Source organism: Aspergillus ambiguus (genome assembly GCF_047715705.1).
Source record: "Aspergillus ambiguus strain CBS 117.58 unplaced genomic scaffold BDV59scaffold_18, whole genome shotgun sequence".
Lineage (NCBI taxonomy): Eukaryota > Fungi > Ascomycota > Eurotiomycetes > Eurotiales > Aspergillaceae > Aspergillus > Aspergillus ambiguus.
This window is the reverse complement of record NW_027395531.1, coordinates 12,377-25,385: the sequence shown is the minus strand read 5'-3', so window position 1 is coordinate 25,385 and position 13,009 is coordinate 12,377. Positions and strand designations below refer to the sequence as shown.

Below are 13,009 nucleotides of genomic sequence, written 5' to 3'. Positions count from 1 at the left end.
GGCATCCGCCCTCAGCCACATCCTCCTCCTCTGCTGCCCCCATCCATCACTGCAACTTCATCTCCTCCCAACCCTCGTCTTCTCCCCGTCTCCTCCTCCTCTATCTCCCCTTCTTCCCTTTGGATCTTCTTGTCTTCCGTTCCCTCGCTCACTTTTGATTCCGCCTGACTTTTCCTCGCCCTTGCCGACTTCCCCGCCCCTCGCTCAGCTTGTCATGAGCTCGCAGCGTTATCAGCGGGTAAGTCATCACTTCCCCCCGTTTATGATGCCTCCAAAATCCCCTCGTGGCCGGATTTCTGCATCCTGGATCTCTCTCCCCAAGCACAGCTTTACTGATCTGCGTACCAACAGGTGAACGCCCACGATGACGAGGAGCCGCATTCCCACTCGTCGATCCCTCTACAGTCCAACCTGACGCCATCTTCTCCTCCCCCTTCTTTCCGCTCCCGCTCTTCCTCGATATCCTCCAGACGTATCCTCCACGATGCGTCCCGCCCCGATGATGGAGATCAGGCCCTCGCCGCCGCATTTGGCGATGGTAGCGACTCGGACGAGGAGGACGAGCCCGATGACCGCCAGCGCCTCATGCGGGCTCAGCCGGAGCCTCGGCCAGCGGTGGACCACCCCGATGCAGCCGCTCCATCCTCATCGGGGGCCAGCAGTGGCTGGTCACCTTCTGAACAAACGACGGGGCCCCCGAGGAGACAGACGATCCTTCCATCCTTCAGTAACCCCCCGGGTTCCGGCGCAGGCCGGGTCATCCATTCATCCAATGACGGGGTCTTTGCCAACCTGGCCGCAAAGCCAGAACGAGGCGAGAAGAATGAAGATTTACCTCCGGTACGTGACTCCCCCATCCCGCGACTCCTGGTCCGGTCTGAGCATCGCTGATGACCCATCCAGTCTTATGAGGAGGCCGCCGCGGATGCGACTCCCCCGTACTGGGAGACCACCATCCTCGCCCCTGGTATCTCCTCCGATGAGGTCTTCGTGGACGGTCTTCCCGTAGGATCCGTCTTCTCGTTTGTATGGAATGCCATGATCTCCATGTCCTTCCAACTGGTCGGATTCCTCCTCACCTACCTTCTGCATACCACCCACGCCGCCAAAAACGGGAGCCGGGCGGGACTTGGCCTCACTCTGGTGCAGTATGGGTTCTACATGAAAGGCGGCAGTGACACGGGCGGGTCGGACGACGGGGGATCCGGCCAATATGTCACGCCCCCCGATCCCAACCGCCATGACTTCGACCCGAACTCGATGGGGGAGAACGGCGGCGACGGGGGCGGCGGGGGCGCTGGATCGTCCATCTCGACCAGTGAATGGATCTCATATGTCTTGATGATTGTGGGATGGTTCATCTTGATCCGGTCGATCAGTGATTTCCTGCGGGCTCGTCGTCATGAACAGTTGGTCTTGCAGAGCCCCGATCGAGGGCTCGGCGTGCCAGTCATTGCGGAGGGCGAGCGATCGGAGACCGTCGTCTAATTCCAACCCACGCACGGTCATTTTATATACATAGCGCGATTACGGTAAATTGGTTGGAGCTGGGGAGCCTCAGGCGTTTGTTTCCTTCTTGTTCTTATTCTTTCTCCGGAACCGTACGACATGGGCCTTTTTTTTTTTCTTGTGATACTATTCATCAGCATGGACATCAATCATTTGTCTAGTTTATTTTGTTTCTCTAGAGATACCAATCTGACTGAAATACTTGGCATATCATCCTTCTCTCGTATTGCCTCCCTGGATCTCACAGCCACACTCGTCCCCAGCATGTAAAGGGAATTTGCGTTGTTCAGGCTGTCGCCACCTGTTCTTCGTTCTTCGTCTGGATGTTGCCTCCCCATTGATGGGTGCCTGCTGTGTGCTTCTTGGCGAACTGTCCGCAACCGTCCCGGCGTCTCCGCGCGGATTGTTTACCTCTCGCCATCCTCCCTCCTCTCCCTCCTCGTTCTCTCCTCCTCCCCTCCCCATACTCCCCGGCTCCTATTTCCGAACTCACAGCGACAGCCCCCTCTGGCAAATGACTAGGGACGACCCAGGGGCGGATGGGGAATCCGCCTTATCGAACCACGGATTGCCCAGCGGCCCGGTGGAAGCTCGCTCGTTGTCCGCGATCACCGCAATCGCCTCCAATCCTCCGGCGTATCCTCGCAACCCGACCCAGAAGAAACTCGATCCGCTGGTGCTGTACATCGTTCGAGTCCCTGGAAGTCGAGGTAAGTGGATGCGGCTCATCCCTAGATCATACCCCGCACCCCTCTCACCCGAGCGGTGGGAGAATCTCGCCCAATGCCGCTGAGAATGGGGTGCGATTGGAATGCCCTGCATGGTGTGCGGCCTGGAATGGATGGATGGCTGACTACACCGCTCGATAGACGTCTTCCTTTCGCCGCTGAAGCCCCCGACCAAGGCCAGCGTCTCTGCCGAAGCCATCAACTCCTCGCTGTACTACCTGCATGTCGCAACCCCCGACGATGAGGTCCTGCTGCAGGAATACGAGCAAGAGCGCGAGGAGGAGGCGAGACTGCGGAAGGAACGGCTGGAAAATGACCCGGAGGTTCCATTGGAGTTTGCGCGCATGAACCAAGTCCGTCGGAAGCCTGTCCCCGGAGGGAGCAGTACGATATCAGACCCCAGCATTCCCCCGCCGCTTCCTGCTCGCCCGTCGACCCTGGAACTACCGCAGGAGGAGTGTTCTCCTCCGACCCCGCCTCGTCCTACCGTCCCTCAGCGCTCGTCCTGGGGAGGCATGCCCGCCGACCAGAACGCTCCTCCACGTCGGCCTCTCCCTCCCGTACCCAAGGACGAACCGTCGTTCGAGACGCATGATGCCTTTATCCCGAAGAAGACCAACAGATGGAGTGCGCTTTCGGGACATCTCTCGGGCCGTAGCCTAGAAGGCCTGAGGGACCGGTCTGAAGCCCCTGCGGCTGGCCGTCATAGTCTCGATTCGCGAGAACCTCCCCGAATGCGGCCGCACTCATCCAGCAGCAGTGCCCCCTACGGCAACAGTCGCTCCCCTGCGCGGAGTCCCGGCCAGTCGCCCACGAGACGGTCGTACGATAGTCGACGACCAGACCAGCCCGGCTTCCATATCACGCTCATTCGCCGCGACCCTACCCATGGCGTGCAGTGGAATGTCGCGACCATGTCGACGCCCCGGATGGACGGTGGCGGCATCGATCTCGACATCTCTACCCCAGGATACAGCCGGTTCATCTCGCAGAACGAAAAGCTCTCTCTCGCCGACCTGGGGTTGAATCTGCAGTCCCACGACAACCCGAACCCAACCGACCCATCCACCTCCAACCACCCACGACGCTTCACCCGCAAACTCTGCGTGTCAAGGCCCTACCAGCCCGATGAAGCCCGCTCCTCCGTCGACACGCCAGGTCGAGGCTCCCTCGACAGCCTCGGCGGCGCCGGCGCCGGCGGCAACAGTCCGCCCAAGCAGCCGCCGGGACTCTCCAAGCTCAAAAGCGGATACTACACCTTCACCTCGCCGTGGAACGGCACCTGCACCTTCTCGACCAGTGTCAACGGCCGCAGCCTGAAATGCAAGCACATGATCCCCATGCCGGGCTTCTCCTCCAGCAACCCGGGCACCACCATCGACAACCCGGCCATCACCGTCGCCGAAATCCGCTTCAACACCCCCTTCCAGACCAGCCATCTTCACCACCAACCCGGTCCCTCGCACCTTTCCCCCTTCACCCTCAGCCAAACCCCGTCCTTCCCGACCAACGACCCCTACCTCTCCAGCCCGGCCTTCGCCGCGCCCCCAGACCACCAACCGGCCCCCGCGCGCGCCTCCAAACGTGCCTCCTTCGCCCAATTTCTCAACCCGAACGTCTACACCTCCCGCCCGGGCTCCAGCGGCGACATGGCCCCTCCCCGCCACCGTCGCAACCCCTCCGCTAGCAGCACCAGCAGCGCTGACCTCGACGACCGGCTCGACCTGTCCCTTGCGCGGGAGCGCGCAGGCGGCGGCATGCGCGGAAAGAGCGCCAAGCTAGGGAAGCTCATCATCGAGGACGAGGGTATCAAGATGCTGGATCTGGTGGTTGCGGCGTGCATGGCTGTGTGGTGGCGAGGGTATTACTATTGAGAGCAAGTGGTTGTCGACATGCATTTCCGGGAGTGTCTTTGTAGTATTATGGCGCATTTGATCTCGTTCTTGGGTATTCTGGCTAGCTAGCGTTGATGTACGATTTATGAGTGACGGATGGATGGCTGGATATAACTGCCGTTCGGATTGCCTACCTGGTATATATCTATATATATATTTATATATCAATGGATGTCAAACTGGTGCTCGCGCACGCCCAAAGATCAGTCGGTACATTAGTTAGTAGCTTCCGCTCCTGTATACCCGGCACAACCCATCACCGTCTACCGAATTCGCAGGAGAAACGCTCTATGAACAAGACCCATGGAGAGTGCAGAAGAACCAAACGGACAGAAGCAGTTCCATTGGGCATGAATCAACAGGGGGTCAATCATCTTTGAACGTACGCATGGTCCATAGACAGGTAGGTAAATACTGACAGTCGGGCCGGAAACGCCCTGCGATTTCCAGACCAGAGACAGAAAAAAAAAAAAAGACACAGACAAAAGTACGGCGATGGTGATGGATATAAAAAGGAAAGATATAAAAGCAGCCTGCATAACATCACATAGTCAAGTCCCGGGCACCCTCAATCTCAGCCAAAGAGTGGATCGCACCCCACCCCCTTCAATCATGCTGTCGCCGTCTATTGCACATCCATGCCGCGCTGCAGCGACGATTCCAGATCGTTGGGGTGGCCACCGCCCGCGGCGAGCGCTTCCTGGGGCTTGGGTTCCTCCTGTCGCCAGACGCCCTGTTGGTCGGCGGGGATGGGCACATTGTTCGCGATCTGCTGCTGCTGGGCGGCGGCGGCGGCGGCCTGCGCCTGCGATTGTTGCCGCACGACGGAGCGGAAGCGCACGACCTCGTCGTAAATCATGCGGCGCATCTCCTGCACGTCCTCGACAATCTCGAAGTGGAAGTCGAACGTCGTCGGGCACGTGGGCTCGTCGGAGGCGTCGTGCCAGATGTGCAGGTAGGGGTGCTCCAGGGCGTCCTCCACCGAGATGCGCGACGTCGGGTCGAAGGCGAGCATGCGGTCCAGCAGGTCGAGCGCGTCCGGGTTGGCGTTCGGGAACAGCCGCTGGAACGGGATCTTCGGCATGTAGGGGAGGTTGCGGACGTACTCCTGGGCGCGGGGAGACCCGATGCGGCTCAGGGTCTCCTCGTTGGGAGTGCCCAGGTAGTGGAGGATCTGGTTCAGTTGGTCGACATAATCGCGGCCCTTGAAGAAGGGGCGGCCGCCGAGGAGTTCCGCCAGGATGCAGCCCACGGACCACACGTCGACTGTTCACGGAGGTTAATAGATGAGGTACAGAGGGAGGACCGATGATGGCACGTACTGGCTTTGGTGTAGCTCTGGAAGCTCAACATGATCTCGGGCGCGCGGTACCATCTTGTGGCGACATACTCCGTCATGTAACCGGCGTTCTCTTCCGGGTCGATGGAGAAACCTCGCGCCAGACCGAAATCGCAGATCTTCAGTTCGCAGTCGGCGTTAACCAGCAGGTTTCCGGGTTTCAGATCTCGGTGCAACACGTTGGCCGAGTGGATGTACTTCAGGCCGCAGAGGATCTGGTAGATGAATGATTGGAAGTGAGCGTCGGTAAGAGGCTGTCCGGAACGGATGATCGCGGCCAGATCGCATTCCATCAATTCTGGAAGAGACGAGGTGTTAGAGACGGGTTGCTTTACTGACCATCTGGGCGGTCTTACCTTCATACAAGTACGTCTCATTGAAGTTTTCCGGTCGAGGGATGTCCATGTCGTACAGGCAAGTGATCTAGATTGAACGGATCAGCCTTACCAGCGGGACCCAGGCGGATGCGACAGAGCGACATACGTTGCGGTGGCCCCGGAAATGCTGGAGGAGCTTGATTTCTCTCAGGGCGCGCTTGGCCAGGATTTTCTTGCTGAACACATTGGTCACCTTTTTGACAGCGACGCCTTCGCCGGTCTGCGTATTCGTGGCGGCACTACAAGCGGGGGCAGTCGATCGTCAGCCTTTACTCGAAAGAATGAAAGAAGCTTGCGTTTTGTCCATCCTCCCTGGCGACCATCGTGGGGGGCCTGAAAGCGGACGTCGAGCAATAGATCACTTACCAAACAATACCGTATGCACCCTGACCGAGCTCCTTGGTCACATTGTAGCGTTCGTCGACAATAAAATCCTGGTTGAAGACCTTGAAGATCTTACGACCTTGTAAATCGGCCATGGTGTCGAAATCTGAATTCTGATGGTACGAGAAAATGTCGGAACAGGGCAGCGACCAGCGAGGAGGAGATTATATGCAAGTCGTGTCGCCCGAGAGAAATGGGGGGTGACAGGAGGAGGGGTAGAAAGGTGGTGTTTGTGTTTGCGTGCGATCCACCAGGCGAGCCACCGAGTGGGGAGGGGGAGGGTATTAATGTGTGATGGGGGCGGTCCCTTGAGCCGTTTCGTCTCCTTGTGGAATTGGTCAAAGAGAGAAAGGGTGATTGAGGAGAGGCGAGGCGCAGAACAGAGATGAGAAGGAGGAAGCGGACAGCACAAGAGAGTCGATCGGGGGTTGATTGGGAGGCAGCAGCTTCGAATCGACGGAACCACGCAAGCCCCGCAGTCTCGTAACAGCAAAGTGGCACGGGGCTAAAGAATAGCGTCTGTCAATCTTCCGCTGGTGCGGCTCAGCGGCCGAGGGTTCCAGGGGTGGTGTCCGCCAACAAGAACGGCGAGACCGACACTGGAGAGGGGGGTGGAGATTGAGAAAGCAGGAATCTCTTTCGACCGGCTCAATTGAGGACGAGAGGACGAAGAGGATGGACGATGTCGTGGGAGTTGTACGCTCTACGGCGTAACTGCGTACGGTGTATGGCGGATGGCGGATGGATCACTAGTGGGGACGCGAATCTTGGACCGGACCAGACAAGAAGATACCAATTCGTCCCGACTCATCAAAGAGAAACCAGGCCAAGGGGAGGTGGACAAAGAAACTGATGACGATGGTTGTTTGTTGATATATATATCCATCGAGAGTTGCGGATACGATGAAAAGGAGGACGAAGTATGCACGTGTTTTGTGACCTGAGGCACCCAGATCTATGAGCATCGCGTATCTACATGAATGTCGCTGAAATGCACAAATCTCATTTGATATATGAAACTCCTTTTTCTCAAGCCGCATCATCCATACAGTCATCGCTTCACCGTGTATTCATGTAAAATCTTAATCTACGCATCCATCCAGACCGACTCTACGGTTCTAAAGAGTATTGTTCAGACGGCGCTCCTTGCGCAGCGCGCGCAGCTTCTCGCGCGCCTCCTCCAGGGGAATCATAATCCCCTGTTTCTGGGTCGCGGGGTCATCCCGGTTGCGGATGTTAACGGAGCGGGACTCCTTCTCAGAAGCACCGACGACTGTTCACCCATCAGCATCAGATACAACTACGAGGGAAGGATCGATCACACATACCGAAGATGAAGTTGTACTGCGCCAGCTGTCCGTTACGGATCTTCTTCTGCATGGTGTTTCCGCTGACATCGATGTCCACGTTCAGCTTGTCACCGCGCAGAATGGTCTGCAGCTCCTCAACATAGTCGTTCACCGCTGGCATGACAGGGACGATCAGGATCTGACGAGGACTGATCCAGAAGGGCCACTTTCCGCCAAAGTGCTCGATCAGGATACCCAGGAACCGTTCGAAACTACCAATGATGGCGCGGTGAATCACCACAGGACGAGCCCGACCAGGACCCGGTTCTCCGGGCTTGTTAGCCTCGCCTTCCTTCACGTCAGCCCGCTCGGCGGTCATGTACTCGAGCTTGAAGTTAAGTGGAGCCTGGTAATCCAACTGGATTGTGGCGCATTGGAACTCTCTCTTGAGAGCATCAGCGATGGTTATGTCGATCTTGGGACCGTAGAAGGCACCGTCTCCCTCGTCGATGGTCCAGTCATTGCCCATGAACTTGGTCATGGCGGCCTTGAGCTGCTCCTCGGCGTAGTTCCAGGTCTCAATCTCTCCGAGATACTTCTCCGGGCGAGTAGACAGCTTCAGTTTGAAGGTAAAGCCGAAGAGTCCGTAGATCGACTGCAGGAAGTCGAACAGTCCCTCGATTTCAGAGGTGATCTGCGAAATCATTAGCCTAGGGCGACACTGGCGGAAGAGACACGGAAGGTACCTGATCCTGAGTACAGAAAATGTGGGTATCATCCTGCTGGAACTTGCGGACACGAGTAAGACCGCTGAGAGCACCGGAAGCCTCGTTTCTGTGAAGAACGCCAAAGTCCGCAATTCTCAGGGGAAGCTCCCTATAGCTTCGCTCCCGGTGACCGAAAAGAACAAAGTGACCGGGGCAGTTCATAGGCTTCAGAGCCCACTCCTTCTTCTCAACATCGAGCTTAAACATGTCGTCCTTGTAGTGAGCCCAGTGACCAGAGGTCTTCCAGATCCCGACGTCGTACATGTTAGGGGTCTGGACTTCCTGGTAACCGCGCTTGCGGTATTCCGACCGCAACAGCGACTGAAGGGCATTGAAGATCTTGGTGCCGTTAGGAAGGAGGAAAGCACATCCGGGGGAAACCTCATCGAAGAAGAAAAGTTCCTGCTCCTTTCCAATCCGCTGGTGGTTGCGCTTCTCCGCCTCTTCCAGGAACTTCAAGTGCTCCTGCATCTGCTTCTTGTCAGGGAAGGCGACACCACGGATGCGCTGCAAAGAGTCGTTGGCCTGGTCACCGAGGAAGTATGCGGAGGAGTTCTGAGAGGCCGTTAGCACAGAAGTTCCCAGGCATTTGTACGCTTCACCCCATCCGTACCTGCATGATCTTGAAGGTCTTGATTTTACCGGTGTTCTGGATGTGAGGACCTCTGCAGAGATCGACCAGGGTACCGCAGCGGTACACGGTGCTCTTCTCCCCAGTCACCAGCTTATCGATATAGTGAAGCTTATATTTGCTGTAGGCGAACATCTTTTTGAGGTTCTCCTTCGAGACCTCAAGGCGGTCAAAGCTCTGCTTTTCCTTGAATATCCGGGAAGCCTTGCTGTCCAGGGAGGACCAATCGGATTCACGAACAACGCGACTGTCACTAGATCAGCCGTATTCAGGCCAGAAAGGTTAGAAGATCATACCTGTCGGGCATGGCCATGTCGTAGAAGAAACCCTGAGGGGTGGGGGGACCGTGAGAAAGGAGACATCCGTATTCGCATTCGCAGGCCTCACCCAGACAGTGAGCGCTGGAATGCCAGAAGACTTCTCTACCTTCGGGGTTTTCGAACGGGACATAGGCGACAGTACACTCGCGCTCCAGAGGACGGTTGAGGTCGAAAAGCTCACCGTCAACCTTCGAAATGACGACGGTAGCACTCAGCTCCTTGGGAACATTCTTGAGAAGTTGGGCCGGGGTGGTCTCCCAAGCTTTCGCGGGGACAACAGAAGTATTTCCGTTGCCGAGATCGAGGGTGACATTGATCTCCGGATGGGGCTTATTCTTCACCTCCTCGAGATGCTGCTGCCACAGCTCCTCAAACAGGTTGTTTCGTTCGATGATGAAGTCGGGCAGCGAACCTATGGCCATGCGGGTGACGGATCAGGAGGGGCTATCGCAACTTTTTTGGTGGGGTAGTGTAGGAACTTACCTTGAGCGCCCGCCGCAGGGCGAACAGGCAATTCCTTCGGAGCTTCAGCAGCCATGGTGTATCCTGGGGTCCCGCAGAAAGATCCGGGAGAGGAAGACCTGAAATAGGGAGGGAAGCGTGGGAGCGATGACCGGGCTGGCTTGACTCAGACGCCCGTATGAAGATTCTCCGACAATATGCACGAATCGGGGATCGCGGGCGGTGAGACACGTGACCGTAAACTGCCCTGGGCGGCAAGCGACACTTTACCGCTTCGAGCTTCCCACTTGAAAACTTCTCCGTCCGATCCAGCTCCATCAATCGCCAAACCACAGTCAACATGTCTTTCCGGGGTCGTGGCGCTGCCACGGGTGCCAATCGCGGGGGTAACTTCGGCGGTCGCGGTGGTGAGTTTGCCCCGTGATATTCCTGTGGATGTTGTTGCGTCGAGAGGAAATGGGTGAGCGATGGGCTAACGAAATTTTTCGTCGGATAGGCCGCGGAGGCTTCCAGCAGTCATTCGGACCGCCCGCGCAGGTTCTAGGTATTTGGTCATTCCCGGTGGCATTTGAAGTTCTATGCGACTAATGTCTGGAAATAGAGATGGGATCTTTTATGCACGCCTGTGAGGGTGAGATGGTTTGCGAATCCATCAACCCCAAGATCCCTTACTTCAACGCTCCCATTTACCTCGAGAACAAGGTACGCGATGACACCAGAAATAGATGAGGCGGGAGGCACAACCGGTGCTAATTGTTCTGTTCTGGTAGACTCCTATCGGAAAGGTCGACGAAGTTCTGGGCCCCATCAACCAGGTCTACTTCACTATCAAGCCCCAGGAGGGAATCGTTGCGACTTCTTTCAAGCCTGGTGACAAGGTCTACATCGGTGGAGACAAGCTCCTGCCATTGGAGAAGTATGCATTGTCTCGTATCTTTCGTCGCATCCAGCTGCTGACGATAAATCTCAGGTTCCTTCCTAAGCCCAAGCCCCCTCCGGGTAGGTCATCCGTTATTTACCTTTATATCGCTCGCCATTCTAACCCGTACAGGTGCTGCCAAGCCCAAGAGAGCCGGCGGAGCTGCCAGAGGAGGCCGTGGTGGCAGAGGAGCCGGTCGTGGTGCTCCGCGCGGTGGCCGCGGTGGGTTTGCTCCCAGAGGACGCGGTGGCCCTCGTGGCGGTGGAGGCTTCCGCGGAGGCCCCCCTCGTGGTGGACGCGGCGGTGGACGTGGAGGATTCCGACGTTAGACAGGCTCCGTCTTGTTTCGTACTGTCTTATTACGGCGTTTTTGGGAAACCGGGAGCTCTTGCAGGAAATTTTTGTATCTATTGTTGTGCATCCGAAAAAGTTGGCTATCGTAGAAGCCATCCAATGGAGACTTACGATAATTGATTTCCCTAATTCCCCTACGGAGGAGTATGGAGTATGCAGGACTCCGGAGAGCCGAGTAAATCATCCATAAAAATCACTGGTGGCTGGTGGGGGTGTGGCGCAGCATCCAACATCACCTGCAATGACGTCTGGAGGCACATGCCGACCCGTAGTGAGAATCTGTGCGTCTTGTCAACACGCTCTAGGCCAACAACGCCCTTGACTGTCCTTCACCACCTCCCCCTCCCCTTCCCTCCTGGACGACCCATTTTTACTTATTCGTTTGCTATCTTCCGATCAACCATCGTTCTAGAATTGAGCATGTCTCGTAGGACGTCCGCCATGCCGTCGAATGCTTCGAGTAGCGGTGTCCCACAAGCGGGCGATGGAGGTAAGCGCCCTTCTGCCAAAGGCTCTCAACCAACTGGCTAAAGGGACTTCCGTCAGGCCAGGAAAAGCAGAAGATGCTCCTTTCGTCGGAAACCGGGCATTTCAGCATGATCAGGTCGGTCCGCACGGTTTCCACCAAGCGCCCGGTAAGATGGGGGATACTGACTTGAGTCTCTCTGCCAGGGCTTTGCACCTTGCGGATCTTGTGACGGAACTCAACGGTAGGCATGCAGTGAATTGACTACGTCTGTGGAACAGCGCTGATCGAGTTCTCTTAGGATTTTGCGGAGGCAAGCCCCCATTACACCGCGCAGAAACGACTCGCCGCTAACTACGCGAAAAGTGATGTCTGTCCTCTCGTCGATGCGCTACTGTCTAGGAGACCCCCATGACTTTGGGGCCATCTGGGCCGCTCTGGCATTCATGCCATTCGGGCTGTTCTTCGACTTCATGGACGGCAAGATCGCCCGGTGGCGGAGGAAGTCTTCGCTGATGGGACAGGAGCTGGACTCGTTGGCAGATCTGGTACGGTCTACCGATATCATTTCTCCCCTTCCTCGTCTGGTTCAACTTGGCTAACACGGCGTCCCTGTTTGGCAGATCTCGTTCGGCATGGCACCTGCCGCGGCGGCGTTTGCGCTTGGCGTGCGCACGCCGGTCGACCATCTCTTCCTCGCGTTCTTTGTGCTCTGCGGACTGACGCGCCTCGCCCGGTTCAACGTGACGGTCGCCGTGCTGCCCAAGGACAAGAGCGGCAAGTCGAAATACTTCGAGGGCACGCCGATCCCCACGACGCTGTCGATCGCTTCGCTCATGGCCTACTGGGTTTCGCAGGGGTGGGTGCTGGATGAGCTACCGCTCGGGCTGATTGCCGAGGGCTCCGCGGTGGAATTCCATCCGGTGGTACTGCTGTTTGTGCTGCATGGCTGCATGATGGTCAGTAAGACCATACATATCCCCAAACCCTGAGAGGCAGGCGTGGTCGGCTTTGGATTTTTTTTTTTTTACTCTGTACAGGCATCACAGAGGGTGGGGTTGCTTGGCTGGATCATGACTCCTTTGATAGAGAAGTTAATTCTTTTTCCACGAGCATATATAAAGATGGGCGAGGCGGCGGAAATTTACCGAAAAGAACGAAAAAAAAAAAAGGAGGGCGATGCGTTTATGAGGCGGAGAGATTGCATTGGTAATGGTCATTGATACCCTGAATAGGAGCTGTGTCCTGTACTCTACCAATAAATTCCAAGAAAGTCGGATGCATAACTTATGACTGGAGAATAACGACTCTACATAAGGGACTCTACTGAGTAGGTACGAGGTGAATGCTAGAAGTGATGGTACCTCGTACCTACCAGGGTAAGTAGGTATGCTGGATAGGTCGAGCCGGTCCGTGGGTCACGCCATGGCAGACGGTTCTAGACCTGGCCAGTCTTGTCGGATTAATTCGAAACAGATGGACCCTGTCAGAGAGGGCTAGTCGGTTATTATTAGCATTCTATGGAGTGGGTGGGAAAAATTTTTTTTTTCTGTTGGAATTATTGAGGTG

The 13,009-nt window shown here is 56.5% G+C and overlaps 7 protein-coding genes across 7 annotated transcripts; 4 read left to right on the top strand and 3 right to left on the bottom strand.

Moving 5' to 3' along the window:
- The first annotated feature begins 63 nt into the window (after positions 1-63).
- On the top strand, positions 64-1,716 carry BDV59DRAFT_179274 (metal homeostatis BSD2 family protein). The gene is made up of 3 exons (XM_073689889.1): positions 64-238; positions 352-840; positions 904-1,716. Exons 1-3 carry the CDS (start codon positions 215-217, stop codon positions 1,486-1,488), a joined length of 1,098 nt encoding a protein of 365 aa, XP_073547363.1. The 5' UTR covers positions 64-214; the 3' UTR covers positions 1,489-1,716.
- A 205-nt stretch (positions 1,717-1,921) lies between these two features.
- Positions 1,922-4,234, top strand: BDV59DRAFT_179273 (uncharacterized protein). Its single transcript, XM_073689888.1, has 2 exons — positions 1,922-2,219; positions 2,379-4,234. The coding sequence occupies exons 1-2, from the start codon at positions 2,024-2,026 to the stop codon at positions 4,109-4,111; spliced, it is 1,929 nt and encodes a 642-aa protein (XP_073547362.1). The 5' UTR covers positions 1,922-2,023; the 3' UTR covers positions 4,112-4,234.
- A 359-nt stretch (positions 4,235-4,593) lies between these two features.
- Positions 4,594-6,604, bottom strand: mpkA (mitogen-activated serine/threonine-protein kinase SLT2). The gene is made up of 5 exons (XM_073689887.1): positions 6,215-6,604; positions 5,955-6,087; positions 5,828-5,894; positions 5,455-5,769; positions 4,594-5,398 (listed from the first exon to the last, which is right to left on the bottom strand). Exons 1-5 carry the CDS (start codon positions 6,325-6,327, stop codon positions 4,758-4,760), a joined length of 1,269 nt encoding a protein of 422 aa, XP_073547361.1. The 5' UTR covers positions 6,328-6,604; the 3' UTR covers positions 4,594-4,757.
- A 197-nt stretch (positions 6,605-6,801) lies between these two features.
- Positions 6,802-7,405, bottom strand: BDV59DRAFT_37097 (uncharacterized protein). The gene has a single exon (XM_073696272.1). It carries the CDS (start codon positions 7,285-7,287, stop codon positions 6,982-6,984), a length of 306 nt encoding a protein of 101 aa, XP_073547360.1. The 5' UTR covers positions 7,288-7,405; the 3' UTR covers positions 6,802-6,981.
- BDV59DRAFT_37100 (threonine--tRNA ligase THS1) lies at positions 7,166-9,949 on the bottom strand. The gene is made up of 6 exons (XM_073696273.1): positions 9,723-9,949; positions 9,216-9,651; positions 8,902-9,166; positions 8,268-8,843; positions 7,561-8,215; positions 7,166-7,505 (listed from the first exon to the last, which is right to left on the bottom strand). The coding sequence occupies exons 1-6, from the start codon at positions 9,775-9,777 to the stop codon at positions 7,351-7,353; spliced, it is 2,142 nt and encodes a 713-aa protein (XP_073547359.1). The 5' UTR covers positions 9,778-9,949; the 3' UTR covers positions 7,166-7,350.
- A 63-nt stretch (positions 9,950-10,012) lies between these two features.
- On the top strand, positions 10,013-11,254 carry BDV59DRAFT_179263 (H/ACA ribonucleoprotein complex subunit GAR1/NAF1). Its single transcript, XM_073689886.1, has 5 exons — positions 10,013-10,245; positions 10,303-10,403; positions 10,472-10,617; positions 10,672-10,700; positions 10,753-11,254. Exons 1-5 carry the CDS (start codon positions 10,137-10,139, stop codon positions 10,947-10,949), a joined length of 582 nt encoding a protein of 193 aa, XP_073547358.1. The 5' UTR covers positions 10,013-10,136; the 3' UTR covers positions 10,950-11,254.
- BDV59DRAFT_179258 (CDP-diacylglycerol-serine O-phosphatidyltransferase) lies at positions 11,255-12,911 on the top strand. Its single transcript, XM_073689885.1, has 6 exons — positions 11,255-11,464; positions 11,521-11,578; positions 11,647-11,684; positions 11,742-11,753; positions 11,807-11,988; positions 12,064-12,911. Exons 1-6 carry the CDS (start codon positions 11,395-11,397, stop codon positions 12,430-12,432), a joined length of 729 nt encoding a protein of 242 aa, XP_073547357.1. The 5' UTR covers positions 11,255-11,394; the 3' UTR covers positions 12,433-12,911.
- The last annotated feature ends 98 nt before the right edge of the window (positions 12,912-13,009 follow it).

Coding starts and splice junctions, on each gene's coding strand:
- BDV59DRAFT_179274 (XM_073689889.1), top strand. CDS start 215: ATGAGCTCGCAGCGTTATCAGCGG. Junction 239..351: donor GCTCGCAGCGTTATCAGCGG/GTAAGTCATCAC, acceptor GCGTACCAACAG/GTGAACGCCCACGATGACGA. Junction 841..903: donor AGAATGAAGATTTACCTCCG/GTACGTGACTCC, acceptor TGACCCATCCAG/TCTTATGAGGAGGCCGCCGC.
- BDV59DRAFT_179273 (XM_073689888.1), top strand. CDS start 2,024: ATGACTAGGGACGACCCAGGGGCGGATGGGGAATCCGCCTTATCGAAC. Junction 2,220..2,378: donor TCGAGTCCCTGGAAGTCGAG/GTAAGTGGATGC, acceptor ACCGCTCGATAG/ACGTCTTCCTTTCGCCGCTG.
- mpkA (XM_073689887.1), bottom strand. CDS start 6,327: ATGGCCGATTTACAAGGTCGTAAGATCTTCAAGGTCTTCAACCAGGAT. Junction 5,895..5,954: donor ATTTCCGGGGCCACCGCAAC/GTATGTCGCTCT, acceptor CGTTCAATCTAG/ATCACTTGCCTGTACGACAT. Junction 5,770..5,827: donor TGAGACGTACTTGTATGAAG/GTAAGACCGCCC, acceptor CGTCTCTTCCAG/AATTGATGGAATGCGATCTG.
- BDV59DRAFT_37097 (XM_073696272.1), bottom strand. CDS start 7,287: ATGACTGTATGGATGATGCGGCTTGAGAAAAAGGAGTTTCATATATCA.
- BDV59DRAFT_37100 (XM_073696273.1), bottom strand. CDS start 9,777: ATGGCTGCTGAAGCTCCGAAGGAATTGCCTGTTCGCCCTGCGGCGGGC. Junction 9,167..9,215: donor GACATGGCCATGCCCGACAG/GTATGATCTTCT, acceptor ATCTAGTGACAG/TCGCGTTGTTCGTGAATCCG. Junction 7,506..7,560: donor GCAGTACAACTTCATCTTCG/GTATGTGTGATC, acceptor ATGGGTGAACAG/TCGTCGGTGCTTCTGAGAAG.
- BDV59DRAFT_179263 (XM_073689886.1), top strand. CDS start 10,137: ATGTTGTTGCGTCGAGAGGAAATGGGTGAGCGATGGGCTAACGAAATT. Junction 10,246..10,302: donor ACCGCCCGCGCAGGTTCTAG/GTATTTGGTCAT, acceptor GTCTGGAAATAG/AGATGGGATCTTTTATGCAC. Junction 10,618..10,671: donor AAGCTCCTGCCATTGGAGAA/GTATGCATTGTC, acceptor GATAAATCTCAG/GTTCCTTCCTAAGCCCAAGC.
- BDV59DRAFT_179258 (XM_073689885.1), top strand. CDS start 11,395: ATGTCTCGTAGGACGTCCGCCATGCCGTCGAATGCTTCGAGTAGCGGT. Junction 11,465..11,520: donor CCCACAAGCGGGCGATGGAG/GTAAGCGCCCTT, acceptor GACTTCCGTCAG/GCCAGGAAAAGCAGAAGATG. Junction 11,579..11,646: donor GGGCATTTCAGCATGATCAG/GTCGGTCCGCAC, acceptor TCTCTCTGCCAG/GGCTTTGCACCTTGCGGATC.